The 22,845-nt window shown below is 28.8% G+C and overlaps 1 protein-coding gene across 1 annotated transcript; it reads right to left on the bottom strand.

The window, feature by feature from the left end:
- Positions 1 to 2,868: 2,868 nt before the first annotated feature.
- LOC124942823 (peroxidase 27-like) lies at positions 2,869 to 4,521 on the bottom strand. The gene is made up of 4 exons (XM_047483386.1): positions 4,300 to 4,521; positions 3,959 to 4,147; positions 3,722 to 3,887; positions 2,869 to 3,275 (listed from the first exon to the last, which is right to left on the bottom strand). The coding sequence occupies exons 1-4, from the start codon at positions 4,519 to 4,521 to the stop codon at positions 2,869 to 2,871; spliced, it is 984 nt and encodes a 327-aa protein (XP_047339342.1).
- Between the last annotated feature and the right edge of the window lie 18,324 nt (positions 4,522 to 22,845).

Genomic DNA, 22,845 nt, shown 5'->3' with positions numbered 1-22,845 from the left:
CTCGCTCTGATACCACTTGTTGGATACCAGAAGATGAAGTATCTCTTAATACAAAAATAACAACACCGAACAATTATGGAAACAAAAGAAAGCAGCTAAAAACACAAACACAAGATTTATAATGGTTCGGCCAAAACATGCATACGTCTATTTTCGAGTGACTCTCAACTTTATTATCAAGAATATTAAAGGAGTATTACAATGATTCTCTAACAATCAAATCTCACACACAATTCACAAGAAAGTGATGCTCTCAAGGCAAAATCTTATTTTTCTAAGGTGCCCGACTTCACCTTTAAATAAGCCCCAATTAGGTTAATATCATTATCTTGTTCAAAACTCTTATAGAGCTTCAAAAACATTCTTACAATATTTCTTAATTGTATTTTCATAACAAAAGATCTAATTTCTTTTTGTGATAATTTTATTTAATATCAAGATTATATAATTTCCTTTTGTTGAATATACCCTTTGATTGTACCAAGATTGTGTATCATGAATATACCATATTTGTAATATTGTAAATCCATTCTCAATAGAGATGGGTCGAATGAATCATAATTTTATTGTTAATTTTGGTGCTTAAGTTGGGAGAAGATTTGGAGGAATTGTGCCGCTTCTAAAATATTGCCCATCCGATGGTGCACTATCAATGAAAGTATCTTGATTGTCGACTAAGGGTTTCACTTTTGCATGTGTTATATTGAGATAGAGTTCATCCGTCATCTCTTGGTTCACTATCCTAAGATTTGTGACATTTAGAACTTGCTTTGAATCTCGACTAGCATTTGTTAGGTAATGATGAGTACCTATAGTATTTTGGTGAAGTGTTCAACAAGACCGTGAAGTCGTGTGACATCGAGAGGTACTAGTTCATTGATCATACTATTTTATTATGGTTAATATTATTTGAGAGGAAACTAAAAACCCAACTACGTCAAAAACCCAAATAGAATTATTCACAATGTCATCTACCTCAAGCTCTTGGAAGCTTAGTTAAAGGGTCTAAATGGCTCATTAGGTAGTCTCATCGCATTACTTGAAAACTTAAAGAGTCTAATAGCTTATTAAATTTCTTTATGGACTTGTGTATTATGTATCATGTTATTGTGAGTAATGATGAGTACCAATAGTATTTTAGTGAGGTGTTCAATAAGACCGTGAAGTCGTGTGACATTGGGAGGTAGTCGTGTGACATCGGGAGGTACTAGTTCATTGTATCATATTATTTTATGGTGGTTAATATTATTTGAGACAAACTAAAAAACCCAACTACATCAAATAGCCGAATAGAATTATTCACAATGTCATTTAGTTTAAGCTTTTGGAGGCACAGTCAAAGGGTCCGAATGACTCATTAGGTAGTCTTATCGCATTATTTGAAAACCTAAAGAGTCTAATATCTTATTAATTTTCTTTATGGACTTGTGTGTATCATGTTACTATGAGTTTTCCAGTTTTTTTCTTTTTTATGATTTTCTCTATGTTTTGATTATATTATTCATTCATAATGTATTTATTTCCTAAAAAAATAAATAATGTTGGTGACATTTGTTTTTTATTTATGCAGACGAATATGATGTTAGAATTTTAAACTAATTTCATTAATTAAATGGAAATGTGAATTTGAATAAATAAATTAAATGTAATTTAATCCAAATAAATATAAATTCACACTAAATTTAAATGTGAATTTTTGGTGAAATTTAATGTCAGTGGATAAGATGAATGTCATTAAATAAGATCGAATGCCAAGAGTCTTGAAATGTCAAGAGTCTGGGAATGTAAAGAGTCTAGGAAGTAGTTGTCCGTCGTTTAATTGATAAATGAATTTATTGTGATGGTTTAATTTCCAGCTATGAATATCCTCTTATGTTGAAACTCTTCATATATCTCATATCTCTTCTTCACTCATTTCATTATCTCTCTAAAATACGAAATGTTTTTTCTTTGTTTTATTTAGTGTTCTTTGAGTTCTTTACTCAACTGAGTGGTTGAGTGTTTTTTGAGTTCTTAATTCGTCGTATTTCCGTTAAAATCCGATGATTGATTCAGGTACTTTGTTAAGTTCACTACGTAGTGATTCCAATGCTAAATCACTACTAAATTTGTTGTACCTTAGGAGACAGTCATCTGTGATAACCTCCAGTAAAATGGGAGACGGTGAAACTGTTTTAAGGAAAATGTGCTAAACACATGTCTCGAATCAACATCTCGATCGGTCATTTCATTCTTTGTATATTATAGTTTATTTAATTTTTTGTAACAACATTTTTTATATATTTTCTGTTTATTTAAAGACAAGATATCTAATATATGAAAAAAATGATTTTATAAACAAAATTTTAATTTAATTTTCAAAATCTAGAATAGTTCAATTGGTTGTTTAGAGTGTGTAAAACTTAAGCATAAGAGGTAGGAAATTTAACCTCTCCTACATATGTATTATTTCATATTGAGATCAACTCAATTAGCATATTGAGATCAATTCAATTAAACGCAAGTAATATTTATTTAAAAAAGACCCATCTTTAAATAAAGGCCAAAAATTAAAACGTACAAATTCCGAAATGCTTCCATGGCACGAATGACTGATGCATATTAAACATTTTATATAGCTTTGGGAAAAAATCAAATTAAGAAGTCCCCACAAATCATCTTAGACAAATCCACATTTTCCTTCCAGCTTCAAGTTATTTAATATAACTTGATATATTAAATTAACATTACATTCATCATTATTTCCATAAAATAAATAGACCACATAATTATTAATTATTATATAAAAATAACACTCAATCAAATTTAGATAATAAAAATGAAATAAAATAAAAACAAGCAATGAGAAGCCTAGCTATTTAATTTCATCTAATTAACCAAAGCACATTGCTTCCTTATTTCACCAGCATTCCCTGTGAGCACTCCAACATTCCCCATCTTAATCATTGAAACACCAAAATCCTTAAAGAAGGTAGAACCATGGCTTAAAGCTTGAAGCTTCACATAGGCTTTTGTCTCTTGATCGGCTAATAGGGCTGCATCGGATTGGAACAAGCCTCTCCTCTTTGAGACCATCGTGTAGTAATCCTCGTCAAAGGTTTTGAAACTTCCAGGGTCCATCTCGACAAAGGTTGTAGAGTCCCCAGGCTTGCATCGAGTCTTGAGCCGAGCTATGTAGTTAGGGTCCATGGTGGGGTCTGTGTCGCCCTTACCGGTGAAGTTGTACAACCGGTTGTTGAAGGCGAAACAATGACCTATTCCAATTGTGTGTGCTCCTGTATTACCGTAAAAACAATATAAGAACCAACCCTACGTAATTGTAATCTAGACGAGAAATTATCAAGAAATTATTAAATATGTATCAAATTAAGTTAAGTTTATAAACGTGATATTTTTTGGATTCACATATATATGCTCCATATAATGAGATACTTGATAACAAAATTGTTATACTATAATACTATTGATATTCAATACTAGCTAGATACATAAGTCAAAATCTGAATTTAAATTTTCTAAGTATATGTCCAACTAAAAAATTCTAATTTTTCAAATGTGATTTTATTTTGATACATGTATGTCCAAATCAAATAATTGACCAAAACAAAATGTATCCAATGAAATTTATTGAAGGTTTTTAAACAAAATATATTCAAAGAGTAAACTGTTTTCTCAAAGGATATATTGGTCAAGAGATAGGAACAATTTATAATGCATGCACCTGAAAGAACCGCAAGATCTTTTGAGTTCAAACCCAAAACCGAAAATTGGGTCTTGAGTGTTGTAATGTTGGCAAAGGGAGATGGCAAACCATTTAAGGCCTCATTCGAGATGGATACACTTCCATCTCTTCTCCCCAAGGGCACTTCCCAAAAAGGTCCATTAATCTGTCAACAACATTATTTATTCATTATATATTTCTTATAAATGATCTATATATATATATATATACACTTACCAACGAGGTAGAATCTCGAGCTACTAAGGCCAAGATGTCGGCGCATGAGACAACACCCGGACACTTCTTTTCTATAGCGGTTTTCGCAGCATCAATAACTTGCCATCCTCTCAAAGTTTGGTTGGGGATTGCTTCTTTCTCAGATTGGTTGCTCTTAGTAGAGTTTAGTAGTACCGAACCGTCACATCCCTACAATTAAAGAAATTAAAATTTAATTCAATTCAATTCTTATAACATTATTAGTTAGTTTAATGTTTTGTTTTTGTTTTTTCCTTTACTAAATTGTATATACAACTAAAGGTTTTGTATCTTAAACCACAAGTAAATTAAATTCTACTTACCCTCACAAAACAATCGTGAAAATGCATCCTTAACAATGGGGCAGCAAGAGTAGGCGCTCTAAGAACAAAGTGAGCGGTCGTCTCTCTAACAATGGCATTGAGAGGGGGACATGTTTTCTTGTAGAAGTCAAGCTTCAGGCCTTGAGAATTTGCGATTCCAAATAAAGCCAGAAACATGAAAAGCTTGAACACGACGGATATGATCATCTTTTGAGATGTCATTTGGAAACCGATCGAACACAAATGCTCTTCGGCAATGAGAGTTGATGTCTGCTTAAGAACATGAACTTGAATTGAATATATAGCTAAATTATGGCCTCTCAACTTGCCAAATTTAACTGTCATTCTAGTTATTTATTTATTTCTTTGATTGAATTATTAGTTTGGAGTTGACTTGTGAAACAATTATAAGGTCTTAATGTTGCATGAAACCTACTTGCATGTTGATAATATAATTATTATGAGAAGCCAACCCATGAGTATTTAAAAATTAATGTTAGTACTTGGATGGGGCTTATTTATATATTTAGTAAATATAATCCTCAAATACAAAGTAGCTATTAGCTCAATTTGAAAAGTGATTATAAATTTGTTTTGATACTCAAAAAATTGAGTTATGATTTGGATCAAGATGATCAAATATCTAATCATTTAACATATTTGAAAACATGAATATACATATATATATATATATATATATATATATATATATATATATATATATATATATATATATATATTGGGATTATGATCCAATATTTGAATGACAAAAAAATATATCCTTACCATAGGTTAATTATATATTGATTGAAAAGATTTAATTCTACAAATTTATTTTAAAAATGCTTATTTTTAAACAATATATAAGGATAACATATTTAATCGTGATGCACGTTGATGAAGTGCCTTATGTTTTGAAAATGAAGTAAATAAAAGTATAAATTAAACTTATGCATGGTAAGCAATGACTATAAAAGAAGTTTGGAAAGATCTCCAACAAAATTATTGATGCCAATTACGTTGTCAATCAAGGATATTATAGAAAAGTAAAATAATGGGAGGACCCATAAATTAGAATTGGAGTGAGATTGGATTTAATATAATAAATATTCAAATAATTTGAGTTCAGCACTATTTTAAAACATAGAAATCATATATAATATAATTTACATTTATATTCTTAGCTAAATATCGTTTAATATAAAGTGTCAAACAATAATATGGAAATCATCCTTCATTCTATTGGAAAGTTCTGACCTAACATTCTTTGTTATTAAAAATGTTCACAAAGTAAAAGACGTAAAAACATATAATGTTTAAATAAGATAAAACAATATGGTCAATATAACATAAATGTTTATTGTCCACCCCGGTCAAGTGTTGATACAACTCAATAAGGGTACCAATTCATATTTTATTGAAATTTTTAAGATAAAATTTCATTGCTAACTTGCAAATATCATAATTGTTAAATGAGTTGAATGAATTTTTTGAGTTTAAAAATGTACACTATCAAAATGAAGTCAATTTTTACATTAAAAACATCAAAATATAATGATGTTCAACTGTATTTTGCTGACAGGAACTACCGATCTTATATAAGTAATGAAGCCTAATCAATTTTATTTTTGAACAAATTATTTTACTTCAACAAAAAATCCTCTCAGTGTGCATTTTCAAGATTAATTTTGGTAGTAGAGACAAATGTAATATTTGTCAAATTGTCTTAAAATTTTATTTTGAAAAAGTTTACAAAAAAAAAAAGATTTGTTGCTCTCCTAATCTATTACATTTAAAAGATGAAAACAAATTCAAAGTTTGCCATATTTATGTAAATCCCGAAACTTTAGACTTAATAATTCCATTTGAAGATGAATTCTAAGATAAACTCAACTATTAAGTTAAATGAATATTTTATTCGGAAAATTGGAGTGCAATCATGAAAAATTAAAAGAAAATACTAAACATTTTATCGAATAATTTAAAATTTAAGAATGAAAAAACTAAGGAATACAAAGCTATACATTCAATTAAACAAACCTAATCAATTATAAACATCATATACATAAATGGACAATTATTTAAAATTTAAGAATGAAAAAACTAAGGAATACAAAGCTATACATTCAATTAAACAAACCTAATCAATTATAAACATCATATACATAAATGGACAATTATACTAATAAAAATAATTAAAAAAACATTAAGGATGAGTGGATTCTTGAGACTCTAAATATTTTTTAGGTATTAAAAAATGAAATAAGATAATTAAGATGTAAATAATTAGGAATTGAGTGGGAGGGAAATAGTTAATTAATGGAATAAAGATTATAGTAATAAAGTGGTGATAATTAAGTTTCTACATGCAGGGGCACAGGAGTTTAAATTTTTTAATTTTAAATTTTAAATTTCTTATTTAATTTTTTTTTTTTTTTTTTTTTTTTTTGAAGAGGCGGGCTCTCATCCCACACTTAGATTCGTCTTTGAAGCGCATGATAGATGACAAACTAGATGCCCCATTAAAGGGAATAAAAATATGGGTTGGTATTGGTCCACTCAAGTTTGGAGAGTTACGTGGATTAAAGGTTGACATTTAGGTTGGATTATTGATATTTTTTTAATTTAAAATTTAACACTAAATTTATTACCCTCACTCAATTTAAAATATTTTTAATGATAATTGTACTAATACATTTAGACATAACTTTTATATTTGGTTATTTTTAGTAAGTTTGGACCATTCATCTATATTTTTCTAACATTTTTTTATTATTATTTGTTAGGCTTGTAATTGCTTATGTTTTTAATTATATACAAGTAACAAAATAAATTAATATTGCTGTTTAATTTTTATTGTCATTTTCTCTCTCTCTCTATAATTTCTTCTATTTTCTCAAAAAGTTAAATAGACATTATTTCTTGGACCCTAATGTTATGTTTTGTTCTATGCAAAATCTTATTTATCCGAATTAAAATTTGTATTTTAGGTTTTGTAATCTATATATATATAATGATGCTTAATTTTTAAAGTGTCCGGATTGCCGGGTCGAGAGCTGTGGTTAATTTGGATACTTGGGTCGGATTGTGGGTTTACCCGTTTTTAAATTTAAAACGGTTAAAAATAAAATTAAAAATGCTAGAGGTATGTTTCGAACTTGCAACCTAACAAAACAAGTACAACTCTTTAACCAACTAGGCTACAAAGACTTTATATTTTAAATTCAACACCAAATTTGATAAACGCGGGACGTTTTAACATTAATATAAGTTCAACTTTTTAACTAACTAATCTATATATATATAATGATGCTTAATTTTTAAAGTGTCCGGATTACCGGGTCGAGAGCTGTGGTTATTTTGGATACTTGGGTCGGATTGTGGGTTTACCCGTTTTTAAATTTAAAACGGTTAAAAATAAAATTAAAAATGCTAGAGGTATGTTTCGAACTTGCAACCTAACAAAACAAGTACAACTCTTTAACCAACTAGGCTACAAAGACTTTATATTTTAAATTCAACACCAAATTTGATAAACGCGGGACGTTTTAACATTAATATAAGTTCAACTTTTTAACTAACTAATCTATATATATAATGATGCTTAATTTTTAAAGTGTCCGGATTGCCGGGTCGAGAGCTGTGGTTAATTTGGATACTTGGGTCGGATTGTGGGTTTACCCATTTTTAAATTTAAAACGGTTAAAAATAAAATTAAAAATGCTAGAGGTATGTTTCGAACTTGCAACCTAACAAAACAAGTACAACTCTTTAACCAACTAGGCAACAAAGACTTTATATTTTAAATTCAACACCAAATTTGATAAATGCGGGACGTTTTAACATTAATATAAGTTCAACTTTTTAACTAACTAATCTATATATATATAATGATGCTTAATTTTTAAAGAGTCCGGATTGCCGGGTCGAGAGCTGTGGTTAATTTGGATACTTGGGTCGGATTGTGGGTTTACCCGTTTTTAAATTTAAAACGGTTAAAAATAAAATTAAAAATGCTAGAGGTATGTTTCGAACTTGTAACCTAACAAAACAAGTACAACTCTTTAACCAACTAGGCTACAAAGACTTTATATTTTAAATTCAACACCAAATTTGATAAACGCGGGACGTTTTAACATTAATATAAGTTCAACTTCTTAACTAACTAATCTATATATATATAATGATGCTTAATTTTTAAAGTGTCCGGATTGCCGGGTCGAGAGCTGTGGTTAATTTGGATACTTGGGTCGGTTTGTGGGTTTACCCGTTTTTAAATTTAAAACGGTTAAAAATAAAATTAAAAATGCTAGAGGTATGTTTCGAACTTGCAACCTAACAAAACAAGTACAACTCTTTAACCAACTAGGCTACAAAGACTTTATATTTTAAATTCAACACCAAATTTGATAAACGCGGGACGTTTTAACATTAATATAAGTTCAACTTTTTAACTAACTAATCTATATATATATAATGATGCTTAATTTTTAAAGTGTCCGGATTGCCGGGTCGAGAGCTGTGGTTAATTTGGATACTTGGGTCGGATTGTGGGTTTACCCGTTTTTAAATTTAAAACGGTTAAAAATAAAATTAAAAATGCTAGAGGTATGTTTCGAACTTGCAACCTAACAAAACAAGTACAACTCTTTAACCAACTAGGGTACAAAGACTTTATATATTAAATTCAAACACCAAATTTGATAAATGCGGGACGTTTTAATATTAATATAAGTTCAACTTTTTAACTAACTAATATATAATAATGTTGAGTAAATGGATACTTGGGTCGGATTATGTGTTGACCCACCCATAAATTTAAAACGGTTAAAAATAAAATTAAAAATGTTATCCGTAATTTTTTTCACGGTTTTTTATATTATTACTCGTGCAAATGCACGGGCTAAATGCTAGTTCGAATAATGCTCTCAATCTTCAATTGATCGTTTATTATTCACACCCTCCGACTGTGTTGGTAATATTTACTCGAGTTTTTATTCATCCCCTTTTTAGATACAAATGAAACAAGAGTATCGGATATGAATTTTTTTTTTATATTTTAATAATGAGTTATTTGATTTAATCTTTCACATGAAGATTCTCTTACAATTATTCTCATATTATTTGAACATGTTTCTTACTATTTTGGTAATATATGTAGATGATTAATTATTATTTGGAAGATATTTTCGCGTTATTTTTAATGATAATCTATATATATATAAAATGATACTTAATAAAATAAATGTAAGATGACATCCAGGCTTTCACCATAGCTCACATAGATTTATTATATTTTTTAACATTTTATAACTGTTTCTTTTTTATCATAATTACCATAATTATTAATTCATTTTTATTTTATTTTATTAATTTCTCTTTCATAATTATTATTTTTATTATTTAATCTTATTATAAAAAACGTTCAATTTAATAAATAAAAAATTAAACATAAATAAGAGAAAAACGTTAAATTTAATAAATGATAAATTAATGGGCATTAAACATAAATAAGAGAAAAACAATACAAATATTTGTGAACTTTTATTTCTCTCACATGTTCCTTTTTTACGGGTGAGACACTATCATGCACTAGATGAGCGATCTTCGATCCGCAGACGCTGAGTGACAGCTTCAACGTTGAGGATTTCGAACTGGAGCGAATGAATTTTAAAGGCAATTTCACTCTCTCCTCGACCTGGGGTAACTTTCTATTCTTTCTCTTTTTCAAAAAAATAAACAGCATATATCTTACGAACCCTAAACTATTTATCTTTAACGGTTAAAGGGGATGCAATGCTAACTGGAGTATGGTCTCATTGGCCTTTTATGTTAAATCTAACCTCTGACCGTTGCCAATTTTGAACTGGAGCTGATGGATTTCGAAGGCGATTTTACTCCCTCTTTAGACTGTGGTAACTCTCAATAGCGACACTCCAAAGCTTATATAATAATATGAAAAGTTTACTCAAAGTATGAGCATAATATATAAGAAAGCTAACATGTGTTTTGTTTGAGGGCTTATTTCTTGAATCATAGTTTCTCACTGTGGTTCAAACTGTTTAGAGTAGTTTTTTAGTTATAATTTCTTACAATTTATTTCCAATTTCATATAACTTTAAATAAGTTTGTCATTATTCTTGATCTATATTATGTGAAATTTTGATTTATAATCCAAAGTATCATGTAATGCCAAAAGTTCTTCATTTCATCTCTTTCGAATTAAAATAATTATTTATAGATGCACTTTGTTTTATAACAGTTAGACTCACAAATAGTCCGTTTATGATAAATAAGAAAACAAAAGTTAGTAATATAGTCTATGATTGATTTTTAGACCTTATTAGTGTAAGTCATATCCATATCCGTGGAGGTTGATTAAGAATAAAAAAAATGTAAATGAATATTAGATCAAAGTAAAATTTTATATAATTTGATCAATAATTCAAATTTTAAAAACTATATATATATATATATATATATATATATTTAATAACCTAACGCTTAATTTTAAATGTTGGAGGTGTATAATAAGCTCTCTCACCAATATAATCCACATCATCATAGGTAATTTATTTTTCTTATTCTCTTTTTATTTATTTTTATTAATTAATTGTTTTTCTTTCACTTACCATATATATATTCATACTAAAATATATATATATATTTTTTTATCAATTTTATTAATGAGTCTCCCTATTTATTAAAAAAATGGGCTATAAAATAATAAATGTAAATAATTATATATTAATGTAACTGTTTTGATGAGGTGAGAGAAATGTTATTGAATTTTAAAATATTTATTTTTTAAATAAACTTAAATATATATAATCCATTATTTTATTAAAAAAATTATAAAATTTATTTATGGAACAATGTGATAAAAATTTGTATTTATATAAAATTAATGATAAAATATAATTACGCTTAATTTTAAATGTTGGAGGTGTACAACATGCAAGCTTTATAGGTAATTTATTTTTCTTATTCTCTTCATTTATTTTTATTAATTATTTTTAATATATATATTCACGCTAATCATATAAAATATATATTTTTCATCAATTCTACCCACTATTTATTAAAAAAATCGTGCTATAAAATAATAAATGTAACTGACTAAAAAATTAAGTATAAAATTTTTTTATGGGACAATATGATAAAAATATGTATTTATATAAAACTAATCATAAAATTATATATATATATATATATATATATATATATATATATATATATATATATATATATATATATATATATATATATATATATATATATATATATATATGAGGAGTGATAGAGGGAGAGAATTTGAGAGAGGGAATGGGAGAGGAATGACTTAACATCACCTCATTAGTATTGGTTGGAAAAAAGGAAAAGAGGGAGGAAAGAGAGGAAAGAGAGAAGAGAGATAAATTATTTGATTTTTTCAGCCAATTATATTGCGCCACTATTACACGTAATTCTGTCTCTCATTCTCTCCCTCAAATTCTCTCCTTCAATCATTTATATATATATATATATATATATATATATATATATATATATATATATATATATATATATATATATATATATATATATATATTAGGAGAAAGAACCGTTTAATATTAATTTTTTAAATATTAATTTATAAATATTATTTTTTATATATATTTAATGATGCTTAATTTTAAATGGTGGAGGTGTACAATCTCTCCAAGATCCACATTAATAATTTAATTTTCTCATTCTTTCTTCATTTATTTTTATTAATTAATTATTTTTCTTTCTTTTACTATATATATATATATATATATATATATATATATATATATATATATATATATATATATATATATATATATAAAATATATATATATAAAATATATCTTTTCATCAATTTTATTAATGAGTCTTACTATATAATAAAAAATGGACTATAAAATAATAAATATAAAATAATAAATGTAACCGATTAAAAAATTAGTCTCCATATTTATTAAATTAATTTTAAAATAATTTTTTAATTTTGATTAAAATATATATATATTTTTATTTTTTCTCCATATTTATTATAAAACATTATTTTAATTTTTTTAATTTTAAATAATTATATATTAATGTAACTCTTTTTATGTAAGAGAAATGCTATTTGATTTTAAAATGTTTATTCTTTAAATAAATTAAAATATATATAATACGTTATTTTATTTATAAAATTTATTTGTGAGACAATATGATAATATAAATATTAATTTTTAAATAAATAAAAATATTTATAATTTTTTATTTTATTAAAAAATATAAAAATTATGTGTAAGAATATATGAAATATATATAGAGAATGAGAAAGATAATAAATATATATATATATAAATGAGGAACAAAAAAATAAAAAATTAATTAATTATTAGAGTTACAAAATATATATATATATATATATATATATAATGAGAAAGAAAATAAAAAAGGAAATTAATTAGGAAAGATATATTATTAATATGAAATAGGAAAAAATATTTAATATTTAAGAAGGAGAAATTTGTATCATATTAAACGTCATTATATATTATTATTATTATTATTATATCATAAATATTTATATAAAAAATATTTAATATTAAATATAAATTTATATAAATTAATGAATAAAAATAATATATATAAGAAATAATAATAAAAAAAAATATAATTAAGCAAAAAAATTAATAAAATAAAATAAAATTTATTTAGGAAAATTAAATTGATAATCATAATAAGAGAAATAAATTAGTAATTATATATAAATAATTATGATAAAGAAGAGAAATTCTTATAAAATATGTAGAAATATGATAAATTTATATGAACTGGGATGATGTTTAATATTAGTTTTTAAAATTTTATTTTTTAAATAATTTTTTATTTTATTTTAAAAAAATGTATAAAATTTATTTGTAAGACAATATAATTTTTATTGTATTATTATAAAATTAAGGGCAAATTACCTGGGCGGCCCTCAAACTATCTCAATCGCTCACTTTTGGCCCTCAAATTAATTTTTGAAACAAATCGCCCCTTCAACTTTTATAAAGGTCACCAGTGGCCCTTTCGTCAACTTTTTGGTTAAACTAACAGTTTAAGTTTAAAATATTATTTTTTTATATATTATCTTTAATCTTATATTTTATATTTATATATATAATTATTAAATCGCTTATATATAATATTATATATATTATTATTATTAAATTTTATATAATTATTAAATCTTTTATATAATAAATAAATAATATATATTATTTATTTTTATCTATATATATATAATTTATATATATTATCTTTAACTAATTTATATATAATATTTATATAATATATATTTTAAAAAATAATTTAAGTGTTAAAAGTATTTGAGTAGTTAGAAAGTTACAATTACTTTTAATAAATTATTTTTAATATATATAAAACAAAGTTTAAAAATAAATTATATGGATTATCCTAATCATTAATTATATATATATATATATATATATATATATAATAAATTTATATAATTTATAGAATATATATTTTACAAAATAATTTGAAAGATTAAAAGTAATTGAAACCTTCTAACTACTCAAATACTTCTAACACTTAAATTATTTTTTAAAATATATATTATATAAATATTATATATAAATTAGTTAAAGATAATATATAAATTATATATATATATAGATAAAAATAAATAATATATATTATTTATTTATTATATAAAAGATTTAATAATTATATAAAATTTAATAATATATATATAATATTATATATAAGCGATTTAATAATTTTAATAATTATATATATAATATTATATATAAGCGATTTAATAATTATATATATAAATATAAAATATAAGATTAAAGATAATATATAAAAAAATAATATTTTAAACTTAAACCGTTAAGTTTAACTAAAAAGTTGACGGAAGGGCCACTGGTGACCTTTATAAAAGTTGAAGGGGCGATTTGTTTCAAAAATTAGTTTGAGGGTCAAAAGTGAGCGATCGAGATAGTTCGAGGGCCGCCCAGGTAATTTGCCCTAAAATTAATGATAAAATATAATATATTATTAGAGTTACCAAATTTATATATATATATATATATATATATATATATATATATATATAAATATTAGTTAAGAAGAAAAAAATAATATATATAAATTTAGGAGAGACGCAATTATATCTCTAATAATTATTATTTTTTTTACTTTCTCTTCTCATTTATATATATATTTTTCATATTGTCTTATGAAAAATAAAATTGATAGAAAAATAATTAATTAGTAATTACAAAATTAGAGATAAATTAATAATTATTATATTTTTTTTTCAAAAATTTGATCGTTTACATATTTATTTATTTTCATAAAATTTACTTATATTATGAAACAATTACTAAAAATTAATTATATATTTATATTATATATTTTCTCTTCATATAAATATATTTTCTTTTATTAAATTAAATATTTTATAAAAAAAATTATTTATATTTTTTCCATATGAAATAAGGTATTCTGCAAGTATATATATACCTAATAATAATAATTCTCAAATTCTTTTTTATAATAATTAATAATTTCTCTTTCCTTCCGTTAATATATATATTAATTTTTTTTAATTAATATTTTTTTATTTTCTCTCTTATCATATATATACTAATTTATTTCTCTTCCAATAATTATTAATTTATCTTTCTTATTTTATTTTCTCTCATATAAATATATTATTTTTCACACAAATTACATAAAATATATATTACCTTATTAATAATTTTATATTTAATATTAAATATCTATTTATTTTTATGTAATAATATATATAATATACATAATAATAATTCTCATTTATCAATAATTTTATATAAATATTAGTTTTTTTTTATATTTTCACACAAATAAATATTTTATTTTTTTTAATAAAAGAAAAAATTATATATATTTTAATTTATTTAAAAATTAAATATTTTAAAAACAAATAACTATTCTCTCACCTAAAATTTATATATATTAATATTTTTTCCTAATTTTTTTCTATCTCATCTTTTATATATATATATATATATATATATATATATATATATATATATATATATATATATATATATAATATACCTAATAATAATATTAATTCTCAAATTTTCTCTTATAATAATTACTAATTTAACTCTAATTTTATAATTACTAATTTCTCTTTATTTCAGTTTTTATATATATTAATTTTTTTTCCTAATTAATTTTTTTTTATATTTTCTTTTATAACTTTAATAATTAATTTATATTTTATTTTCTCTTTATATTATTTGATAGATTTACAGGGACTCCAATTATTTTTAATGTTTAACTCAATCCAGGCTTTATTAGATAAAGAAGTAATGCAGTGTGTGAGAAGATGAGATTGATGCACAGAAGGATGTGGCGTTCATCGTGTCGTCTTCTACTAACCTTCCACGCTGTAACTACAGGTATTTTTAAGGTACACATTAATTTTCCTGAGTTTCGATTGATATTGGATTCTGTTACACTTTTTGGTAGACGACTTACCAGAAAATTGTTCTGTTGCAGGACATCGTAGATGGTGAGTGCATCGTCTTCTTCCCCCGATGAGACGACGGTGGCGATGAAGACGACGAGGAAGAGGAGAGATGAGAATAATCAGAGGAGTGACGTGATAGTTGTAGGATACCAAATGTTCGACGAAATGACAAAGAGAGGTTCTTACATTCTCATCTCCTTTAATAAATAAAACTTTTATATAATTTTCAGAGGAGAGTGCACCTCCCACTATTTTATCAACTTTTGATTTCTAAAAGTTGTCTAAATAAATTTTATTCTTCCTAATTGCTTAAAGTTTGAGCCAATTTTAAACTTTTTTTATAATTGAATCTAAGGTTAATTATGAGATTATATAAAAATTCACCACTTTACTTCCAACTCTAGGCATTGTTTAATTCGATTATGACATAACAATGGTTGTCACAGATTTGTCTGTTTACTCGAGGGAGCTCACCAAAGTTTTAGTTTAATCCATGAATTTCTTAGTCACACAAAAAGATGTTTTATTTTGGTAAAATGAAACTATATATTCATTAATGTCATCATACTGTGCTGCTGCTTATTTATAATCATTATGAAAACTAGGTAGTTATTGATGGTCCATTTGAACAGCCATAATACGAATATGATTCAATTCGGCTTGAAATATAATTGTTTATTTCAGAGCTTTCTAAAAAACCATGTTGGGTAGATTATAAATAAATTGATCTTCCAGAAGCATATGAGAAATGGGCATCATTCAAGGAAAATATTAAAGGACGTCACATTATATGTTTTTTGTATTAGTGCTGCCACTGGAAAGGGTACCCACAAAGTGATACCTAAAGCTTATGGGGAAATTTGATGAAATGGCCCCCATAACAGGGGAAATTCCAAAAAGGGCCCCCGCCTACTAAAGTTGGCAAAAAGGGCCCTTTTGCCCCGCGAAATGTCGGAAATACCCCTTCGGCGCCATTTCTTACGCTCAAAGACGCGAATTATCAATCACGCGATTTAATCTAAATCGCGTGAGTTCATCACCGCGATTTAGATGAAACGCGTGATTCGTAATTCGCGTTTTTAAATGTACGCGATTTACCATGCACGCGATTTAATCTAAATCGCGGTGATGAACTCACGCGATTCAGATTAAATCGCGTCCATGGTAAATCGCGTCTTTAGTCGTATATATAATTTTTCGGCCCTAATTTAAAACAAAACCACCCCGATTCTCCCTCCCACTCCGACTTCCAAAACCACGTCTTCTCAACTGCCGACTTCCTTCAACATCGATCAAGATCATCGTTCCTCAACATCGTTCCTCGTCCAACATCTTCGACTTTCCACCGTCTATTCGACATCATCGTCTTTCCACCGTCTTTTTGACATATTCCGGTGAGTTTAGGGCTTAAGAGTTAGGGTTAGGTTTTGATGTGTATTATTCCGTTTATATTGATTTATATTGATGTATTTAGGGTTTAGGGTTTGGTTCTGGTTTCGTTTATGTGTGTAAATGCTTTTAGGGTATATGACGAGTATTGTATCAGTGTTCTTATTCTGCATGCATGCATTTCACGCTTATTCATTCATTTCTCGTTTAAGAAATGACATTTCCGTGTTTGTTATGTTCTTGTGAAGAAATGGTATTTCTGTGTTTTCTTTGACTGTGTAGGCTTAGGGTTTATCTGTTTTGTTGCTTTACTGCTTCATTTTCGTCTGTTCTTATTCTGCTTTACTGCTTTACGTTTAATAGAATGCCAATGAGACAGGATGAGTTGTTGATCTAAGAAATGACACATCATATGCTTAATGTCTTTAGAACTGTCCATTACTGCACCTTAATGTATTACTGCACCTTTACTGCACCTTAATCTATTAAGAAATTTGCAAGCATTTCTCAATGGTTAATTCGATTTGCTTATTCTCATCTTCTTCCTTGTTTTGTAGATGGAGTCCACTACAATACCCGAGTTTGCTGGGAGGGTATCCTGGAAAACCAATATGGGAAATATTGCTGCCAAGTTTGCCAAGATGAATCTAACTGAAAGGGTAGAGGAAACACAATTCAGATTCTTATTCAAAGGGCACCCGTTACTGCGTTTCTCAGGAATGATTATACACCACATGCTCCTCAGGAAGTCCAGCTCAAATTCTATGGAGATGAAGTTCCTTGTGAATGGAGAAGAGCTGTGCTTCGGGATGAGGGAGTTTGCATTGGTTACAGGTCTCAATTTTGGGAGATTCCCTACTGAGCAAACAATTTTCAACCAGGTTGAAGAATCTCCAACTTTGGTTCTTAAATATTTTAAACGTATTCCACTTATTAGAATAGGAGACCTTCATTCAAAATTCCTGTCCTGCTCTGATAGGGAAGATGCATGGAAATTGGGGCTGGTATACCTTGTTTCCCATTATCTCTTTGCCCTTGACCCGAGGAGGATAATAAATATGAAACTCTTCAGCATGGTCGATGACATCGACACCTTCCTCAATTTTCCATGGGGAAAGGTGGCCTTTAGAGCAACCATGAAGGGTTTGACCAGAGACCTTGATCGCTACAGGAAGCTGTATCTGCAGAAGAAGGATGCCGCCTCGGGGAAGAAGAACAAAGACAAAGACAAAGATGTCGATGTTTCTTATACCGTATATGGGTTCGCACTAGCCTTACAAGTGTGGACTTATGAGGTGATCCAAACTTTTGTCCCCAATCTTGCAATTAAAACGACGCTTCAAACTGAAGAGCTTGTCTGCCCAAGAATAATACAGTACAAATCAAAGAGGAAGAGCACTGCCTCTGATCTTCAAACTGCCCTGCAAGGCACGATTGTTAAGCAAATGGAATTGTCTGAAGAAGAGAAGATCTTATATGCTGGGGATGACTTTGAAGATATGGGAGGTAATGTTTATGATGTCTTTTTTGATCTTGACTGCAGAAAGAGGAAATTTGGAGATATTGACGATGGAGTTCCTCATAAAAAAACTGTCATGAGGAAGAAAAGACAAATTACTCCAGCCAAAGCCAAATCTTCCACAAGAAGAAGAACCCGCAACCCTACCCCCAGCACCAGCACCAGCAGCTCTTATTCTGTCGAGAGCGCCACGAGTAGAAAAGACGAAGAAGAAGAAGAAGACGAAGACGAAGAATCCTCTCCCCCAACTCCAACAGCAACAACTCCCCACGATAGATGTAGATTGGATCAACTTTCGAAGGAGCTAAATGAATTCAAAACTGTAATGAGAAACGAAATGACTCTCTTCAAAACTGAAATGAGAAATGAAATAAGTCTCATCAAAACCGAAATGAGAGATGACATAATTCTCATTAAACGGATGTTAAAGCAACTACAGCAAGGGGAGAAAAAGGAGAATGAAGAAGAAAAGGACGAGGGGGATTTTGAGGTGAACACTGAGGACAATGATGTGGTGATTTTGGAGAAAGACAATGCTGTGCTTGTGGAGGAGAATGAAGTTGAGGTATGTATTTCTTGTATTTCCTTGAATTTGGATAATTGGTGCATTTCTTGCATTTCGACTAATTGAAGGCTTTTCTGTTTATTGTAGGATGGACAAGAGGAAGACAATGATGTGCTGATTTTGGAGAAAGACAATGTTGGGCTTGTGGAGGATAATGAAGTTGAGGTATGTATTTCTTGCATTTCCTTGCATTTGTATAATTGGTGCATTTCTTGCATTTCGACTTATTGAAGGCTTTTCTGTTTATTGTAGGATGGACAGGAGGAAGACAATGTTGGGCTTGTGGAGAAAAATAATGTTGAGGAGGACAATGAAAATGAAGAGAAGATAGTTGAAGATGGTGTTAAAAATACTGAGGTATGCATTTCTTGCATTTGGTGCAATTCGCGCACTTTTCCTAATTCTTGCATTTGGACTAATTGAAGGGCTTTTCTGTTTATTGTAGGATGGACAGGAAAAAGACATTGTTGGTCTCTTGGAGAAAACCACTGTTGGGGAGGGGGAGGACAATGGAAATGAAGAGCACACAGTTGAAGATGGTGAAAAAAATTTCGAGGTATGCATTTCTTGCATTTGGTGCAATTCGCGCACTTTTCCTAATTCTTGCATTTGGACTAATTGAAGCGTTTTTCATGTTTTTGTAGGATGGGCCGTTGTTGGAGATGGAGAATGTTGGGAATTTGGAGGAGAAGACAGTTGAAGATGGGCAAAAAAATTTCGAGGTATGCATTTCTTGCATTTGGTGCAATTCGCGCACTTTTCCTATTTCTTGCTTTTGGACTAATTGAAGTGCTTTTCTGGTTTTTGTAGGATGGGCTTTTGTTGGAAATGGAGAAGAAAGTTCAAGATGGGGAACACAATACTGAGGTATGCATTTCATGCATTTGGTGCAATTCGCGCACTTTGCCTATTTCTTGCTTTTGGACTAATTGAAGGGCTTTTCTGGTTTTTGTAGGAAATGGAGAATGTTGGGAATTTGGAAATGGAGAAGACAGTTCAAGATGGGGAACACAATACTGAGGTATGCATTTCATGCATTTGGTGCAATTCGCGCACTTTGCCTATTTCTTCCTTTTGGACTAATTGAAGGGCTTTTCTGGTTTTTGTAGGAAATGGAGAATGTTGGGAATTTGGAAATGGAGAAGACAGTTCAAGATGGGGAACACAATACTGAGGTATGCATTTCATGCATTTGGTGCAATTCGCGCACTTTGCCTATTTCTTGCTTTTGGACTAATTGAAGGGCTTTTCTGGTTTTTGTAGGAAATGGAGAATGTTGGGAATTTGGAAATGGAGAAGACAGTTCAAGATGGGGAACACAATACTGAGGTATGCATTTCATGCATTTGGTGCAATTCGCGCACTTTGCCTATTTCTTCCTTTTGTACTAATTGAAGGGCTTTTCTGGTTTTTGTAGGAAATGGAGAATGTTGGGAATTTGGAGGAGAAGGTGGAGGAGAAGGTGGAGGAGCAGGTGGAGGAGCAGGTGGAGAAGCAGGTGGAGAAGCAGGTGGAAGATAATGAAGTTGATGTTGAAGAGAAGGTTGAAGAGAAGGTGGAAGAGGAGGTGGAAGAGGATTTCGTTGTGCAGAGGGGTAGGAAGGGGGTGCAGAGGGGTAGGAGGGTGGTGCAGAGGGTGGAGGATAATGAAGATGAGGTATGCAATTCTTGCATTTGGACTAATTGAAGACTTTTGTTGCCTAATTCAATGATTTCTTTGTAGGTGGACGATGATTTCGTTGTGAAGAGGGGTAGGAAGGGGGTGCAGAGGGGTAGGAAGGGGGTGCAGAGGGGTAGGAGGGTGGTGCAGAAGAAGGTGGACGATCATTTCGTTGTGCAGAAAAAGGAAGAGAAGAAGGAGGACAAGCGGATAGATGAGGATGTGGTGGTACTGGAAGATGCATCCCACATCCTATTTAAGAGAAAGAGGACGGCGTCGAAAGCTGTACTTAGTCCCTACGTCGTCCCTCGGCCAAGAAAGAAGACGATTGTTGTCGATCCTATGTCGACTTGTAATGAGCAACTGAGGAAAGAGTTCAGGAAAGAATTTGCGAAAGGGGCTAAATTTAAAGATGTTCAACTCCCTGATGGTGCTGGAGACCTTAAGTTCTTCACTACAATTCTGAGGTTAAATAAGTGGCTAACTGATGTGGAGATGAATGCAGCAATTTGTCTGCTAAGAGCAAGAGCAGTCGCCTACCCTAAGTCGTACCCGGAGGATTTCACCATCTTAGATTGCCAGTTTGGCCCTTTGGTTACTTCATACTATGACGATTTTGTTGCTGACTCGGTTGATCCAGAAAAACCAGAAGGCCATACTTTCTCTGACGTCTTTTACCACTACCACTGGGGTAGAGAAGATAAACATATGCCCGGTTGGAGCAGTGTTGATGTTATTTACTTCCCCCTCAACCTCAACAACCTACACTGGGTACTGTGTGTTATTCGATTGCAAGAATGGAGAATTGATGTTTATGATTGCGATCAGACAATTTTCAATGATGAAGAATTAGGAAAATACATGAAAGCCATTTGTGAGATGTTGCCGCCCTTCCTTCATAAAGCAATGTCTGAAGTTGAAATGGCCAGGTATCCTAACATGATAAATGAAACTTTTAGATTTCATAGAATCCCACACCCTGAAGTACCAAAAGCAGAATGGAGTGGGGACTGTGGCGTTTTTGTATTAATGTATTTAGAGTACCTGACTGCTAAACTTGGTCTAGAAAATTGCATATCAAAGAATATGCAAGTATATAGAGAAAAGTGGGCAGTCAGGTTGTACCACCAGATTTTAGAGCCATGAAGTTGTAAACACTGAATTATTGTTGTATATTGTTTTGTAAACACTGAATTATTGTTGTAACATGTTTTGTAAACACTGAATTATTGTTGTATATTGTTTTGTAAACACTGAATTATTTCACGTGTATTGTAATATAATTCACGTGGTAATAGGTATCATAAAATTCACGTGTTTATATATTTAACGTGGTTGTAATAGGTATCATAAAATTCACGTGTATTGTAATATAATTCACGTGAATTATATAAACACGTGTATTACGTGTATTGTGTTCTGGAATATCCCAATATAATTCACGTGGTTGTAATATAATTCACGTGACTTATATAAACACGTGTATTACGTGTATTATGTTCTGGAATATCCCAATATAATTCACGTGGTTGTAATATAATTCACGTGTATTGTAATACGCGTGATTCATAACTCACGTGTATTACAATATGACTCACGCGTATTGTAATATTACAATACACGTGAATTACATTACAATACACGTGAATTATACACGTGAATTACATTACAATACACGTGAATTAGCATTGTGCAATATATATGCGTGAGTCACTCACTGTATGGCCAACCTGTATGGAAATATCTGTATACAAATTTCAATCACCATACAATATTCGAAAACCAACAACAATCAATCAGCATACAATATTCGAAAACCAACAACAATAATCAGTATACAATATTCAAAATTGCACAGACAATATTCAAAATTG

The sequence above is a fragment of the Impatiens glandulifera genome, chromosome 6 (assembly GCF_907164915.1).
Source record: "Impatiens glandulifera chromosome 6, dImpGla2.1, whole genome shotgun sequence".
In the NCBI taxonomy this organism is placed as follows: Eukaryota; Viridiplantae; Streptophyta; class Magnoliopsida; order Ericales; family Balsaminaceae; genus Impatiens; species Impatiens glandulifera.
This window is presented reverse-complemented; position numbering and strand designations above follow the sequence as displayed.